Raw genomic sequence first — 16,474 nt, 5'->3', positions numbered from 1 at the left:
GCTAGGGTTTGAGGTTCCTTCACCACTTGACTCTTGAATTTCCTCAAGGTCAATTTGCCTCCCACTGTCTCCTTGGCTCATGAATTCTCTCTCTCTCTCTCTCTCGAAAGAATCCTCTTCTTGCTACAAAGACCACATTATCACTGGGTCTGTAGAAGATGTAACCAAAGGGTTTCTGTGGGTAGCCGATGAAAATACACCTTTCGCTTCGGGGTTCGAGCTTATCGTGAGTCTCGCGTCTCACGAAAGCCTCGCAACCCCAAATCTTGATGTCGTCTAGATTGGGAACTTTTCCAGTCCACACCTCGTGAGGTGTTTTGGCAACCTTCTTTGTAGGGACTAGATTAAGGATATGGGCAGCAGTCTCTAAGGCATACCCCCAAAATGAGATTGGTAGCGAAGCTCGAGTCATCATGGAATGAACCATGTACAACAAGGTCCGATTTCGCCTCTCAGCTACACCATTCAACTGTAGTGTCCTAGGAGGTTTCAATTGTGAGACAATCCCACATTCCTTAAGATGGTCAAGGAACTCGGTACTAAGATACTCACCACCATGATCGGATCGAAGCATCTTAATGTTCCTGCCCAACTGATTCTCCACTTCTTGCTTAAACTCTTTGAATTTCTCAAAGGTTTCTGACTTATGCTTGATTAGGTAGACATATCCATATCTACTAAAATCATCAGTAAAAGTCACATAGAACCGATTAGCATCTCTTGTGGCGGTTCTGAAGGGTCCACACACATCCGTGTGTATGAGGTCCAACAAACCTTCACCCCTAGCACAAGTGCCAGTAAAAGGTGACTTTGTCAGTTTACCAAGCAAACAAGATTCACAACTATCATCTGACTTTAGGTCAAATGACTCCAAGACTCCATCCTTTTGGAGTTGGCTTATGCGTTTCTTGCTTACATGTCCAAGACGACAATGCCATAAGGATGCTTTATCTAAGCTAGTGAAAGAGTTAATACACAATACATTATTTCCTATATTATCTACAACATATACAGTTTCATACACGCCATCACAAGGTAATGCTTTAAAATAAAGAACATTATTAAAGAAAGCATCAATACTACCATTATTATTATCAAAATAAAAGGTAAAACCTTGTTTATACAATGCATGAAAGGAAATAACATTTCTTGCCATTTCTGGCGAATAATAACATTTATTCAAATCTAATGTAAACCCACTATTTAGCACTAAGGAATAAACTCCTATCTTGGTGACAGGTGAAGCTTTCCTGTTTCCCATGATCAAGTTTATCTTTCCCTGCTCTACATTCTCACTTCTTTTTAGTCCCTGTAAATCACAACATATGTGAATACCACAACCTGTATGAAGGACCCAAGACTTGAAATAAGGTGAGTTATTAGACAATATAGTGTATATACCTGCATGGTTGGGTTTTACTTTCCCATCCTTCAAATCTTGCTGGTACTTTGGGCAGTTTCGCTTCCAGTGCGACTTTTCATGGCAATAGAAGCATTCAGCCTCATTAGGGTTAGCAGAAGGAGTGACAAAACCTTTCTTGGTTTTGCTTGAAGAGGAGCCTTCAAGGGTCTTACCCTTGGTACCCTTAGAAGGGTTCTTTCTCTTCTTCCCTTTGCCATGCCCGATTGCCAAGACATTGGCCGCAGTTGGAGTAGGAGTAGGAGTAGTAACAACCGACTTACCCTTTAGATCACTTTCGGTGGTCTTCAAGAGTCCTTGAAGTTTGTTGAGGGTGACTTCTTCCTTGTTCATGTGATATGTCATGCAGAATTGATCATAACACGATGGCAAGGAGTGCAAAATGATGTCTATTGCTAACTCCTCAGGGAAGTTCACATTCAGCTTCAGTAAACGGCCCACATACCTTTGCATTTTCTGCATGTGGCCCGTGATGGGTTCACCATCCTTCATTCGGGTTGTTATCATGGAGGAGATTATTTCATATCGCTCTTGACGAGCACTTTGATGGTAGCGGTCCATCAAGTCCTGGTGCATCTCAAAAGGATAATAGTCCTCATAGGACTTTTGGAGCTCGGCTGTCATGGTGACCATCATGATGCATGCCACTTTTGTAACATCTCTTTCATGTACCTCATATTCAGCAAGCTCTTCAGGAGTAGCATTTGGCTCGGGTACCTTCAGCTCCTTGTCGAGAACATATTCTTTGTTCTCATACCGAGTGACCATCCTGATGTTTCTGATCCAATCTGTAAAGTTGGACCCATCAAAGATGACTCTCCCACAAAGATTCATGAGAGAGAAGGAGCTAGTAGGGTTTGAGCCAGAAGCATTGTTATTGGAAGACATCTGAAAATAAGAGGGAATATATTAGATTAGATATAGAGATAGTCCTTAACAAAACACCCAAATGTAATATTAAGGCTAGGACCCAACACAATATTTTATAACTTAGAAGAGGGATGTCGTAATCTAAGCTATAAGATATTTGAAGGTAGGTGAATGACGATTCACCAATTTCCACCATGAAAAACGAAATATTTAATTAGGTTTTAATTGGTTTAGAAACTCCTAGATTCTTTGAGATTCATTGAACTTTCTTCAATGGCATGTTTCAATCTCGAGTGTGCCCTTCAAGTTTTGTGACTGGGATGCCGAGGATCACAAAACAAGGTGTGAAGTAACCATGCAAATTACTTGGTACCCTTAATGTATTACCCCTCAATCGATGTGCCAGTTAACCACACACGCTCCATCGATACTATGATAAACATTAAGTCACCCTTTACCTACCTTGTTAAGTTCAAGTTAGTGTGCCGGTTAACCACACACGCTCCACTAACGACTTAAACAAAGTGTAAAGTGTAATTTCATGGATTAGCACCTTATTCACATTTTCCTAAAATAACTAAGATTGAGAATTCAATAAAGTTTAGTTACTTTAGTATTATCATTATACTTTTAATGATAATTTATAAGTCCTTGTCCTACCCGTTCGGCTAACGACCCTCCACCGATCAAGGAAGCGGTGGGTGAGAGTAGACACCCATTAAGTTGCCATTTTATAGGCAACAACCTTATACCCCCCTTATAGACCGGCTTCGTGAATGAGGCGTACTAGCAGTAAGACGACTTGATCTTATACATATATAAATATTATTAAACTTATAATATTATAAAGTATAAGGGTTGAATTTTAACTTTTAAAATTCTAGGGGTTGGAACTAAAGTTTTTAATATGACTTTACATGTTCCAAAACTTGAGGGCAAGTTTTGTAAACTTTCAAAACTTTTCATTTCTAATAACTTATGAGTTAATGGTTATTAAAAATGAAGACTCTTCATTTTTTGTAACCTATGTGTTCTTTTAATGGTTATTTATAAATGTGACTTTTGGTTATCCATAACTTAAGAACTAGTTATGGACTCCATTAAAACACATAAAGATCAAGAATTAATCTAATCAATTATTAGCACATAATTTCTATGATCTTCTAAACTCATATGTTTATGAATGTTCATATCAAAAATTTCAAGAATCGTAAGTACATATACAAAACTTGAAATTTTGATACGAGCTTTTGAACAAAACTTCGATTTTCAAGTTTTTTTTTTTTTTTTTTTTTTTTTTTTTTTTTTTTGCATCAAGTATCAAATAAACAAACCAGGCTCTGATACCACTGATGGGTTTTTGAGCATTTTAACACTCCTATGGTGTACATGCAACCCTAGAAACCTTGGATCTATGTTTGACTAAGATACATGCAAATAATTATTTTTCCAAGGTTCTTATCCTAACTAGCATGGCATGGGGTACTTGAATCAAATAAAACTAGTAGAATTACTTACCTTGTAGTAGTAGTTGATTGCTTGGAGTTTGAGAGCCTAGCACCAATAATGTGGATGCCTTAAATGGAAGTCACAAATCACCACGAACTTGAAAACTTGAGAGAATAGTCACAAACTTCTTGAAATCGGCCCTCTTAGTTTACACACATCAACTAGTGCAATTTCAAGAACCAAAGCCTCCTTTATATAGTGTGGTGGATTAGGGTTACATCCATGTAAACCCTAATACCCATGTCTTTTCATTTCCATGAGATCCATGGGTTAAAGCTCCATGGAGTATCCATGGACTTTCCATGCAAGCCTAGCCCGTTCCAAATAAGCATTAGCCCACACTATATAAGTACAAGAGCCCATATTTAATTAGTCATACTTTTGATCTCTAAATTAATTCTAAATTAATTATAGATCAATACTAATTAAATAATATGATTTTATATTAATATATTAGGACTTATAATATATTAATAAATCATAACTTATACTATTCTCAAACGATTATCCATAAATTGTTCGGGTGAAGTGCAACCCAAATGGACCATGCCGGGTCGGGTCAAGTACATACCAAATATAGTTATGGACTTAGACACTATATCCAACAAATCCAACTGGGAGATTGTGAGCCAAGGTAATCCAACCGGGAGGTTGTGGACCCAATATGCAATATGTATATTTGTTTGGTTGTGTGTGGTACTTTGGGGGAATTCACTAAGCTTCGTGCTTACAATTTGATTTTATGGTTTCAAGTACATTAGATGACCAGGGCAAGGCGAAGGCTTGATCGTGCACATCCTCCAGATTTTATGAGATTTGATCTTGGGATACTCTGATTTGTGATTTTTGACACTTCGAAAACTATGTTTTGTAAACATTTATGGTTTTTGGTTGGTTTTGAAAAATTAAAATTTTACCTTGATTTTTGGGATGTTACAACAGTTACATCATTTTATTAATGCCTAGCGAGAAACACAGACGTTACAGTTATCTCCCCCGTAGGTTGATTCCGTCCTGGAATCATGCATCAACAAACAGATGTGGGTAGCGACTCATCATGTCACTTTTGGTTTCCCAGGTAAGGTTTGACCCAGACGTATGTTTCCATCGCACAAGCACTAGTTCGACCATTTTATGTCGTAACTTCTTCGTCTTACGGTCAACAATCGCTTCGGGTTCTTTAATCAACCTCATATTCTCATCGATCCTTAACTCCGTAAGAGGAATTATATCGGGAACTTCTCCCAAGAACTTCCTCAAATAACACACATGAAAAGTGTTATGAATACCTTTCAGTTCTTTTGGTAATTCTAGCTTGTAAGTTTGGTTCCCAATTCTTTGAATAACTTTAAATGGTCCAATGAATCATGGACTCGGGTTTCCTCACTTTCCAAACCTAATAATTCCCTTCCAAGGAGAGACTCCAAGCAACTCCAAATCTCCAATTTCGAAAGTCATTGGTTGTCGCTTCTTGTCAACATAACTTTTTTTTATCGACTCTAAGCTGCTAACATCCCTTCCCTTATTACTTTCAATTTCTTTGCAGTTTGATAGACAATCTCGGGACCCACAAATTGCTTATCTCCAGCTTCAAGCCAACAAGATGGTGTACGACATTTATGACCGTACAACACATGATAAGGTGCCATCTTAATGCTCAAATGATAACTATTATTGTAGGAAAATTCTACCAAAGGTAGATGCTTATCCCAATTACCGGGAAATTCCAGAGTACAAGTTCTCAACATATCCTCTAGTGTTTGAATTGTCCTTTCACTCTGACAACTGTGTCACGGTCTGACACAATTGTCAAGGGAACACCGTGAAGCTTCACTATCCCTTTCACACAAACATTTGCAAGCTTATCCATAGACCATCTCTCGTTGGCCGCTATGAAGTGTGCACTCTTTGTGAATCGATCCACGATTACCCAAATCATGTCGTGACCACTCTTTGTCCTGGGTAGTTTGGTCACAAAATTCATAGTGATGTCTTCCCATATATATATATATATATATATATATATATATATATATATATATATATATATATATATAGAAAGAGAGAGAGAGAGGGATGTGGGTATGTGGGGTTTATATTTTGTTTTAGTAAAGTAAATAAAAAGAAAATGAAAAAACAAATATAAATAACAAAAATGTCATTTCAAATACATTTAATTATGAAATGAACAAAAAAGAATAGAAAAAAGTTATTTTAGACTAATGATGCAACTACATAACATTTTGCACCAAATTTACAATTTTATCTTTTTAAAATATTTGAGTAGTTTTGTCATTTTTTTTTCATTAGGCTAATGGTTAATTTGTACATGAGATGAGAAATATTTTAAAGGCGAAAATGAAAAAGAAAACGTAAATGAAATAAAAACAAAACCCTCGTCCCACAAAACCCTAGCCAGTTCATCTCTATCTACAAAGAAAACTCTCTGGGACAGAAAAACCTTAGCCGAAGGTCTCTCTCTCTCTCTCTCTCTCTCTCTCTCTCTCTCTCTCTCTCTCTCTAAACTAGCAAAGAGTTCGTTACAGATAAACTCGAATGAAGTTGACGGTTGAAATCGGCGACGGTGATGGCTAGGGAGAAGGAGACGACTGGGGACGGCGAAGATACGTCTATAACTGTGTCTGTGCACGTAAGAGGTCGGCGATAAAGCGACGGCGACGAGGATAAAACGGGGAGGCAACGGCGTCGGTTTTCTACTTTGGTATTTGGTTGGGTAGGTTTCGGATTTTATAATTACTACCTGGATAAATTTGGCGAAAAAACAGAACGCCCCCTGAATCAAGACGGCTGCTATTATACTTAGCAAGAAGCTGCGGCTCACTGGGTTTAGTTTTTCAGAAACAAGAATGGCAATGGCGTTCGCTACACCAACCAACACTTTCAAGAAACCCCCGTCTTATTTATGGTTTTGTCATCCATGCCCTCGTTCCACTACTTCCATAGTGACATCTTCTTCTTGTCGGTCTATGCGGAGTTCTGATTCTAACAAGTCCCTTTACAGGTTCGCGTTCCTTATCATCTTCTTCCAAGCTTTGCAGCGTTCATTTGGTTTTTAATGTTATGTCTGTTATGGCTTTATCTCATAGGTTCAATTTTTCTTGTTGGCTTTTTTTTTTTTTTTTTTTTTTAATGTAGTTATAACGGGGTTTTTGGATGTTAGGCAATGATTTGACTTCTGAGTTGACAAATCAGAATAAGATAGTAAGATTAGATGATTAAAGCCAGGAATATGTTTGTAGTTTGACAGTTTAGAAGTAATTACGCTTGAAGAATAATAATCATAGCCATATAATATGTTGGTTAATAATGCAGTAGGTTGGACTCTTGTACCTCTTCAGGATGGTAATTGTTGGATTCTTCTAAGTGTGGTTTTAGTTGAGTTTAACCTAAACATCATCAGTATACCTGTTTTTTATTTTGCATCTATATCCATACATATTCCTTCGATTACTTTAGAAAATTCAAAACAAGTTACATATTTCAGTATTTGTTCTTCATGAAGATGAAATTACTATAACATTTCATGATCTCATTCTAATTTTGCAGGTGGCAGGTTCAAAATCTCCATACCACAAAAGATCGTTTTTGCAGTACTTCCATGGCTCTTACTCCCTTTGGATTCAACTCATGGTCAAATGTTAGCACCATGTCCTTTGATGAAAGCCGAAGATATGCCTACACAAGAAATAATCAATCATATGCTGATTTCAGGCTTCTTGTAGAATCAAAAAGTGGTAATTCATATGCTCGAATGGTGCCACGTGGCAGTAAAGATGGAATCCAGGAAAACACTTGCATCACACCTGTCTTGGACACTCATCTACAAAACCTATTCAGAAAGAAAGATGAGAAACCACAAACATGGAGTCAAGCAAGAGAAGTATTAAAAGCCACTAAAGAAAACACATATTTTTCTAATAAAGTCACCCTTGCTGTTCCTAATGTACCCAGTGCTCAGTATGCAGGATCTGTCATAACTGAGCCCTGTAAACATGACGATATACAAAAAACTTTAAGAAAGTCTCAAACCTTGTCACCACCTCAAGGGCAAAAGCTTCCAGAGTTGAAGCAAAAGTTTTTAGAAGATACGCATGTTAATGTTGTTCCAAAAAAGGACTTGAAACTGGAGAAACCTAAGTTGGAGCAAACCTTGTCACCACCTCAAGGGCAAAAACGTCCAGAGTTGAAGCAAAAGTTTTCAGAAGATACGCCTGTTAATGGTGTCCAGAAAAAGGAATTGAAATTGGAGAAACCTAAGTTGGAGGATTTGAATGAAACATATATTGTTCCATTAGATTTTAAGGAGTATTCTCACTTACAGAAGAAGCTTACGAGCATTTATGACAAGGTTCTTGTAGTTGATAACATCTCCATAGCCAAACAAGTGGTTGAAAAGCTTACAACTCAGTATCGTCATCTAGTCCATGCATGTGACACAGAGGCATGTATAAAAAATCTTGTTTCTTTCTGTATTAAAAGTCAAAAAGAAACACTCATATGTAAGCTCATAACACACTTGTGGTTGTAATTTTCAGGTGGCTGCAATTGATGTGAAGCAGGAGACACCTGTTGATCATGGAGAGGTTATATGCTTCAGCATTTATTCAGGGCATGAAGCTGATTTTGGAAATGGAAAATCTTGTATCTGGGTTGATGTTCTTGATGGTGGTGGTAAAAGTATGTTGGATATATTCTCACCTTTTTTTGAAGACCCATTTATTAAAAAGGTTGGTATAGCTTTTTGTACTTTTATTTATTTGTTTCCATGTTTCAAAATTTCAATTTATAACTTAGGTGTTATGTTATGTTGTTGTGTAGGTTTGGCACAACTATAGCTTTGATAACCATGTAATAGAGAATTACGGTCTTACCCTTGGTGGTTTTCATGCGGACACAATGCATATGGCACGATTATGGGATTCTTCTAGAAGAATGTCAGGTGGGTATTCTCTAGAAGCACTTACTAGTGATTCAAAGGGAATCATGTCAGGAGCTAATTTAGGTCCTAACGAAGAGTTAATCGGGAAAGTATCAATGAAAACCATTTTTGGGAGGAAAAAGCTGAAGAAAGATGGTAAGGAGGGTAAAGTTGTCATTATTCCTCCTGTTGAAGAGCTTCAAAGAGTAGAACGGGAACCGTGGGTTTGTTACTCTGCTTTGGATTCGATAAGTACTCTCAAGCTTTATGAGAGATTGAAAAGTAAACTATCGAATAGAGAGTGGAAGTTTAATGGGGTTACAAAGGGGACATTGTTTGATTTTTATGAACAATATTGGCGTCCTTTTGGGGAGCTTTTGGTGAAGATGGAAACCGAAGGGATGCTGGTTGATAGGGATTATTTAATGGAAATTGAGAAAGTGGCAAAAGTGGAACAACAGATTGCTGCTGATAGATTTAGAAACTGGGCATCGAAGCTTTGTGCAGATGCTAAGTTTATGAATGTTGGGAGTGATACACAGTTACGCCAGCTCTTTTTTGGTGGCATTGAGAACAGGTAGAAAATTTATTATGAACGTTTAGCTTTTTGTTCAATGTTGAAAGTTTTTTAGCCTTTGATTTTCATTGTTAGCATAATTTATTTTGTTATGCAGCAAAGATCAAAGTCAATCTCTTCCAATGGAGAAAGAGTTTAAAGTTCCAAATGTTGACAACATAATTGAAGAAGGCAAAAAAACCGCGACTAAATTCCGTAAAATCAAACTACATGCGATTTGTTCTGGTCTACAAACAGAAACATACACTGCATCCGGATGGCCTTCTGTTTGTGGGGATGCTTTGAAAACCCTTGCTGGAAAAATTTCCATGGATTATGATTTTATAGATGATGACAATGCAGAGCTGGATGAAAACACAACCGATGATTTTATTGAGTTGTCCGATAAAAAACCCGGAAATTTCTCTAAAGTTTCTGAAAATTCTTATGGCACGGCTTATGAGGCGTTTGGTGGGGGGTCTGAAGGACAGGAGGCTTGTCATGCAATTGCTGCGTTATGTGAAGTTTGCTCTATTGACTCGTTGATTTCCAACTTCATTCTTCCTTTACAGGTTAGTTTTTAATTAGTTCCAACTTATAATTTATAATGTCAAATTTAGAAAATTAATAAAATGTATTGGTTTTGTTGTTATGTTCACAGGGCAGCCATATATCTGGTAGAAACGGGCGTATTCATTGTTCGTTGAATATCAACACGGAGACAGGACGTCTATCTGCTAGGAGACCAAATCTGCAGGTTATTTTCATTTTATATTTATTTTAATAATAAGATAAATAAAAATATGATGTTGACATGTGTCGTGTATGTATCTTATGTTTGATTTCAGAATCAGCCCGCTTTAGAGAAGGATAGGTACAAGATTCGTCAGGCGTTTATAGCAGCACCTGGGAACTCTCTTATCGTTGCTGATTATGGACAGGTAAACTAGTTGATTTTTTATTTTATAAAGTTCATCTGGTTGTATAAAAGTTAAATGATGTATTTATGGTTTATAGTTGGAGCTTCGGATTCTTGCACATCTTGCAAACTGTAAGAGCATGTTGGATGCGTTTGAAGCTGGTGGAGATTTTCATTCAAGAACTGCGATGAATATGTATCCTTACATCCGTGAAGCAATTGAAAGCAAACAAGTTCTTCTAGAATGGCATCCTCAACCTGGTCAAGAAACTCCACCTGTTCCTCTTCTAAAGGTAAGCCAAAAATTATATTCTCTCATTATTAGGGAGTGCTATTAATAGTGTTTTTTTTTTTTTTTTTTTTTTTTTTGTTTATGATTAGGATATGTTTGCTTCTGAAAGGAGAAAAGCAAAGATGCTTAATTTTTCCATTGCATATGGGAAAACTGCTGTTGGGCTGTCACGTGATTGGAAGGTTTCAGTTAATGAAGCAAGAGAAACGGTTGCTCGGTGGTATGGAGGTAGAGAAGAAGTGCTGAGGTGGCAAGAAGCACGTAAAAAGGAAGCCCGGAGAATTGGATGTGTATATACGTTGTTAGGACGTGCACGCACTTTTCCGTCTACCAAAAATGCCCCTCCATCTCACAGAGGTCACATTGAACGTGCTGCCATTAATACCCCTGTCCAGGTTCATTTTCTAACCACCTATAATGCACTTGTCCAAACACACACAAGGCTCTGATTTAAAATAAAATATTATCAACAGGGAAGTGCTGCTGATGTTGCTATGTGTGCCATGTTGGAAATATCTAAGAATGCTCGTTTGAGAGAGCTTGGGTGGAAGCTGCTTCTACAGGTTTGTGTTTTATTTTTTTAAGAAAAATCTAATAAAAGCAGAAAGAAAGTAGGATGCTAAATAAATGAGATTTGGAACACACACAGGTTCATGATGAAGTGATATTGGAAGGGCCAACAGAGTCAGCAGAGATTGCAAAAAAGATAGTGGTGGATTGCATGTCAAAGCCTTTTGATGGGAAGAACATTCTCAAAGTTGGGCTATCCGTTGATGCTAAATTTGCCAAGAACTGGTACTCTGCCAAATAGACTAGAGTGTGATGCCTGCCACCTGTCCCCATGTTTTAGAGGTTGGAGTGTCTGCTCTGTGAAGTGGTTGATGATTGATGACAAAATATGATTTGATTGGTGATGGAAGTTTTGCCTGCCTGTGTTAATTTTCTCTCAGTCTGGATCTTGAGTTTTGATTTTAGGTCCTGCTTCCTTGTAAAGTAGAAGTAGTTTTTGAGTGACTTTGCAAAAGATTGATTCATGTGTATTTGCTTTGTATATAGTTTTCTTAGGTCTTTAGCTTCTGGTAATACTTCTTCTATGTAACTTGCATTCTATGATTCTAAGTGTAAAAAAGATGTTGAAGCCACTGCTGGTTTTTTTACTTTGTTTATGCTTTTCTGTTAAGAGTTGATATATATATATATATATATATATTTTCATAGAATTCTTGTACTTTTGACCACCATTTTTTCTTGCCGCTCAAAAAAAAAAAAAAAAAGCTTATAAACAATTAACCAATTAAAATTGATGCGAGTGTTGGTTAGTGGTTACAATACTCTAAATCAAATCTTCAACTAGTAGCCAATTGAGCTCACAGCATAACTGTAGAGTGTAGAGCCGTTTACCATGACCTCATTATCATTATCAAACCAATAAAGCAAAGGGAAAATGAATCAAAGAATTCACTCACTACAATTGGGCCAAACATGCTAGCTGAGACCCATATGGTAGTCGGTGTCCCAATTGTATTGCGTATCCTAAGTCATCAAATCAGAGTTCTATATATAAAGAATCAGGTTCGTTGTATCATGTATATAAGGAAATGCTAGTAAATTGAATAATATATATAAATAGTGTATGCAGTCTATATCACCAAATCAGAGTGGCGCAGCGGAAGCGTGGTGGGCCCATAACCCACAGGTCCCAGGATCGAAACCTGGCTCTGATAACAGAGAAAGGCTTCCATAGTTTTTTTTATCCCTACGTGCTTTTTCATAAAATGAAACAAAATCGTCCCAACACTTTCCTACTTTCAGGTTATTTGTGTCTAACGGGTACTGACTTCTTGTTTTGTCATCATATCTTATTTACTTAACTATTGTAATCCTGTATTCCAATAAAGCTTTTATGTGCTGTCAAACTAATTCATGAAACCGATAGCAAAAAAACATAACTGAATGATTTATATCCTTTTAATTTTAACACCTGTTTTGTTCCATCTAAATACATTGCTTTTGACAAAATCTTAGTTTTAAAAAGTAGTCACTTGTAAGGAATGACAACCTTTGTTTTAGTTTCTTATATCTGATAACTGAGATTTGAAAATAATCTGGAAAACCATTGAACTTTGCAGAAAGTTTACTTTGGGTAACTTTATAGCTGACATGCATGACATTTATAGGATCCGGATTGTAGTTTCTGTTTATGGACCCAAAATGTAAAAAAGAAAAACATTAGTTGAACCACGCATTGAGATTTGTCATTTGTTGGAGGAATAATGTTGATTGCACTGCATACCCATAAAACATTTTCCTTACAAAAAGATCCTCCTCTGACCACTTTCCTTGGATATCAATCATAATTGCACGTTTCTTCTTTCCTGAGGTTTATATATATATATATATATATATATATATATATATATAGGAACACGGGTACAATTTTAATTGAATAAAGGCCAGTTTCGTGAGGCTTGCGCATATCACAATTTTTTTTTTAATTATTTAAAAAATCTAAAGGAAGTTTTAGAAATTACATAATACGAGAATCATAAAGTTATTAAATGTAGACATAAAACATCACCCACAAACGACTTTAACAATCTCCTACTAAATAAACCACAATGAAGCTTCTTTAATGAGGCCAGTCTAGTCCAGTCCCATGTAACACAAACAAGTATAAGTAGTTCCATCTTAAATAAAACTTGGTGTTTAAAACCCAATATGGATCATACAATCGAACTAAATTTTCATACTACAACATGCTATACTGCTAATCCCAACTAAAACAACTATCTGTTGCTAAAGACAAGGGAAGTTACACACTATTATAGCAAATTATCAAAAACATAAACAAAACATCATCAATCCTAATCAAAACTACCAACATGAATTATTGACTAAAAGGGAGCACATCAATTGATCAACAAACTCTTCAATGGGGCATTTTCTGGGTTCTGTAATTGAAGGCTATTTATGTCATTTTCTTGCATCATATCATCAAAGGGGGGCATGTTGAAAGAAACCAACAGATGGGAACTCATAAAAACGCCTGCTTTTCATTGATAGCATATTACCATAAACCCAAGATTGCCCTCAACCCCACTGCTCGAAAAAAGATCAAACAAATGTGATAACATTAGTTAATTATCTGAATATATCTTGGTACATGAATAAAATAAGGTATGCATACCCATGGAAATAATTTGCAATATGTGCTTCAGGGTGCATCACTTCCTGCAGTAGGTTTTCTGTTCAAGTAACGAATTACAGCATCTTCCACCCTATCAACCATACATACACAAAATAAGTCAAAAAAAAAAAAAGTACAATTATTATTGTATATGAATTTACAATAGATGATTTCCATTTATTTCAACTAGGGTATAAGTATATTCAAACCAGTGTAAGGTGTTGTTTCTTTTTTACTTAATCTGGTAAGCTATATATCGGTATTTCTTTTTGACTTGACGCAAAAAAGAAGTTTCTATAAGAAATAATAAAAAGAAAACAAAGAACTCACCATGGTTGATTATAAAATTCAGAACGATGCTCTTTCTCAGCAATACGAGTGGCATCACCAGCAGCAGTTTTCAAATCCTTACTCTGTGATGCAATAAATGCATTAATGAACTCACTTGGTGATTGACTAAACCCTAAAAAGAAAGCCCTTCTTCGCCTATGTTCATGAATTTTCTTGATTGCAGAACAAATCGCTTCATCACAAGCATCAATCTCCCTATGTTTCTCCAAATTCTCCAAGAAATTTGACATATCTTTATCCAATGAAAACGGGACATCCACAAGAACATCATAACACGTATTCCCAACCGGATTCTCCCCAGAAAGCTTGATTTTATGCTCCAAATGTATAGGCTGTGGTGGGGATAAATGCTGTGAAATCTTTTGAGAAACCAATGCAAATTTCACTTTATCTTCTCCAAATAGTTTTCTAAGAGGTGGATCACATGTAAAGAAGGAAGTATCAGTTGGGATTTGAAGTTTTTTCATTTTCACATATTGCCAGATGGCGGCTATAATTCGAGGGCGGGTCTCCACCTCGAGTCCAAGCACTTCGCTTAAAGCAGGTGAAAGTTTGAATTTTTCAGGGGTGTAATTCATTTCTAATCGAATTATAGCAGTGAACTCTTTATCTCCTTTTCTTTTCACCTCAAAACCCTCATTAAGTGCCAAAGATCTAGAACTTTCCCACAAGATTACATGGTTATCCGGGTAGAGATTTTGGTCTAAGTAAATAGTGATTTTCTTGAAAAAAGATGAAAACTTTGGATTATTTGAGGTTTCTGTTCCGTTTTCTAGTAATCTCCCAAGAATCTTGAGAGACCATGATGGAGGCTCGGTGTTTTCTTTATGGATTCCTGAATTTGTTTGGTTTGTGAATGTGTTGAAGATGTAAATCCTGAGCATTTTTTGGATGCGAGGAGGGTTCTTGATGGATTCTTGAATGTCAACTTTTTTTCTTGCAAGGGCGGAATCCACACGACCCTCGAATTCCAACAATTGAGTGTAAAGAGCGGATTCCGGTAAAAGGGCGGCTACTTTGTCCGGAATCTGCTTTTCCGGTGGACCACTTTTTCTTCTCCGGGCTGCAGGGGTGAGTTCCATGGTTTTTAAAGGTGAACCACTAGCAGCACCAGAGGAACTTGGAGGTCTAGAAGATGGTTTTTGACCCGATCTTTTTGCATTCATGGGTGTTATGAGTGATGGAGATGAGACACCGATGTTACTGTTGCTATTAATCCCTACCATTGGATTTGGCTTCTGGGAAAGCGATTGGGCTTGAGCTTGAGCTTGTAACTGAGCTTGAAATCGGGCATGGGCAGCTCGAGCTTGAGCCTGAGCTTGAGCTTGAACGTATTGTGCTTGAGCTAGCGCCTGAGCCTGCGGCTCAGACAGCTGAAAGTGACCGGAAAAATGGGCTTCACCACCATCATGACTTTGAGGTTGTGGGTGGTGCGAATGGTTCATAGGTGGTGCCATAGATTGAGGAGCTGATGCGCTTGAATTACCAAACCCAGTTGGAACACTCACGCCCCCAACGTTTTTCATTGAATTGTTCATATTATTACCACCCCCCGCCATTATTATCTCAATCTAACAAACCGTAATCACTGTCTTCTGTACTTCCCACGATTCTATCAAACAGAGCCCTTCCTGAAACACTAATTTAAGTCAAAATCCCCAATCATTATCATTCAATTTGCTAATTACGTACATGGGTATACAAAGAATAAAATAAACAATAAAAATCACACACGGATCAGTGCAATTGCAACTTGTGAGAGTTCAAGACACTGGAATATATGAATTTGAAACCCTAGATTTTGTTGGATCGAGAGAAAATGGGAGAATTTGGGACTTACACCGGAATGTTGATAGAGATTTGGGGTTTCCTTTTTGGGGATGAGGATTCCAAGTTGTGAGCTGCGTTCGATAACCTCTGCTTCTTTTACTTAATCGTTTTCCCTCTTCTCCGGAATATCTTTTCCGCTCGTCTGTTCGCCGTTCGTGGCGTTCTTGTTGTGGGTTTCAATAAGCTCTCGAAGTTACCAAAGTGCCCTCGTTCAAACCCAAAAAATTATAGAAGATTTTTGGACTAATATTATAAAAGCCCTAAATTTTTAACGCTTAATTGGAAAAAACCCTGATATTTTTTTTATTATTGTTCTGGCCACAACTTTCTCGCAGAATTATCACTCTAGCCCACTTAACAAGTTTCACGGTTAACTTTTTTGCAAAATCAGTCCTAAAATGTTCAAATTTGGTCCCTGCTGTTTGCAAAAAATTACACCATATGATTTTCTAACTTTATTTTTCATTTTTTGTATATTTTATTTATTTTCTGGTTTTTTTATAAATATATATACATTTTTTATTTTCTGTTTTTATATAAACTTTACTTATTTTCATTTTTTTTAACTTTTCAACAATTTGATTTTTTTTACCTTTTGTTT

The 16,474-nt window shown here is 36.8% G+C and overlaps 2 protein-coding genes across 4 annotated transcripts; one reads left to right on the top strand and one right to left on the bottom strand.

Moving 5' to 3' along the window:
* The first annotated feature begins 6,203 nt into the window (after positions 1-6,203).
* LOC145129387 (DNA polymerase I A, chloroplastic/mitochondrial-like) lies at positions 6,204-11,662 on the top strand. Of its 2 annotated transcripts, XM_079064184.1 has the most exons (12): positions 6,204-6,271; positions 6,346-6,821; positions 7,367-8,261; positions 8,356-8,547; positions 8,639-9,315; positions 9,413-9,866; positions 9,956-10,051; positions 10,143-10,235; positions 10,312-10,506; positions 10,595-10,900; positions 10,979-11,068; positions 11,155-11,662. In XM_079064184.1, exons 2-12 carry the CDS (start codon positions 6,667-6,669, stop codon positions 11,314-11,316), a joined length of 3,315 nt encoding a protein of 1,104 aa, XP_078920310.1. In that variant the 5' UTR covers positions 6,204-6,271; positions 6,346-6,666; the 3' UTR covers positions 11,317-11,662. The 2 variants fall into 2 exon arrangements, with proteins under 2 accessions (XP_078920310.1, XP_078920239.1); XM_079064113.1 differs by having other exon boundaries at positions 6,211-6,821.
* Positions 11,663-13,177: 1,515 nt separating this feature from the next.
* Positions 13,178-16,069, bottom strand: LOC145129246 (SWI/SNF complex component SNF12 homolog). Of its 2 annotated transcripts, none has more exons than XM_079064027.1 (4): positions 15,884-16,069; positions 14,023-15,682; positions 13,693-13,783; positions 13,178-13,604 (listed from the first exon to the last, which is right to left on the bottom strand). In XM_079064027.1, the coding sequence occupies exons 2-3, from the start codon at positions 15,600-15,602 to the stop codon at positions 13,720-13,722; spliced, it is 1,644 nt and encodes a 547-aa protein (XP_078920153.1). In that variant the 5' UTR covers positions 15,603-15,682; positions 15,884-16,069; the 3' UTR covers positions 13,178-13,604; positions 13,693-13,719. The 2 variants fall into 2 exon arrangements, with proteins under 2 accessions (XP_078920153.1, XP_078920097.1); XM_079063971.1 differs by having other exon boundaries at positions 14,023-15,674.
* Between the last annotated feature and the right edge of the window lie 405 nt (positions 16,070-16,474).

Source organism: Lactuca virosa, chromosome 1 (assembly GCF_052849685.1).
Source record: "Lactuca virosa cultivar CGN04683 chromosome 1, Lactuca_virosa_CGN04683_v6, whole genome shotgun sequence".
NCBI classification, from domain to species: domain Eukaryota; kingdom Viridiplantae; phylum Streptophyta; class Magnoliopsida; order Asterales; family Asteraceae; genus Lactuca; species Lactuca virosa.
The sequence above is the reverse complement of the archived record's forward strand: the minus strand, read 5'-3'. Positions and strand labels throughout refer to the sequence as shown.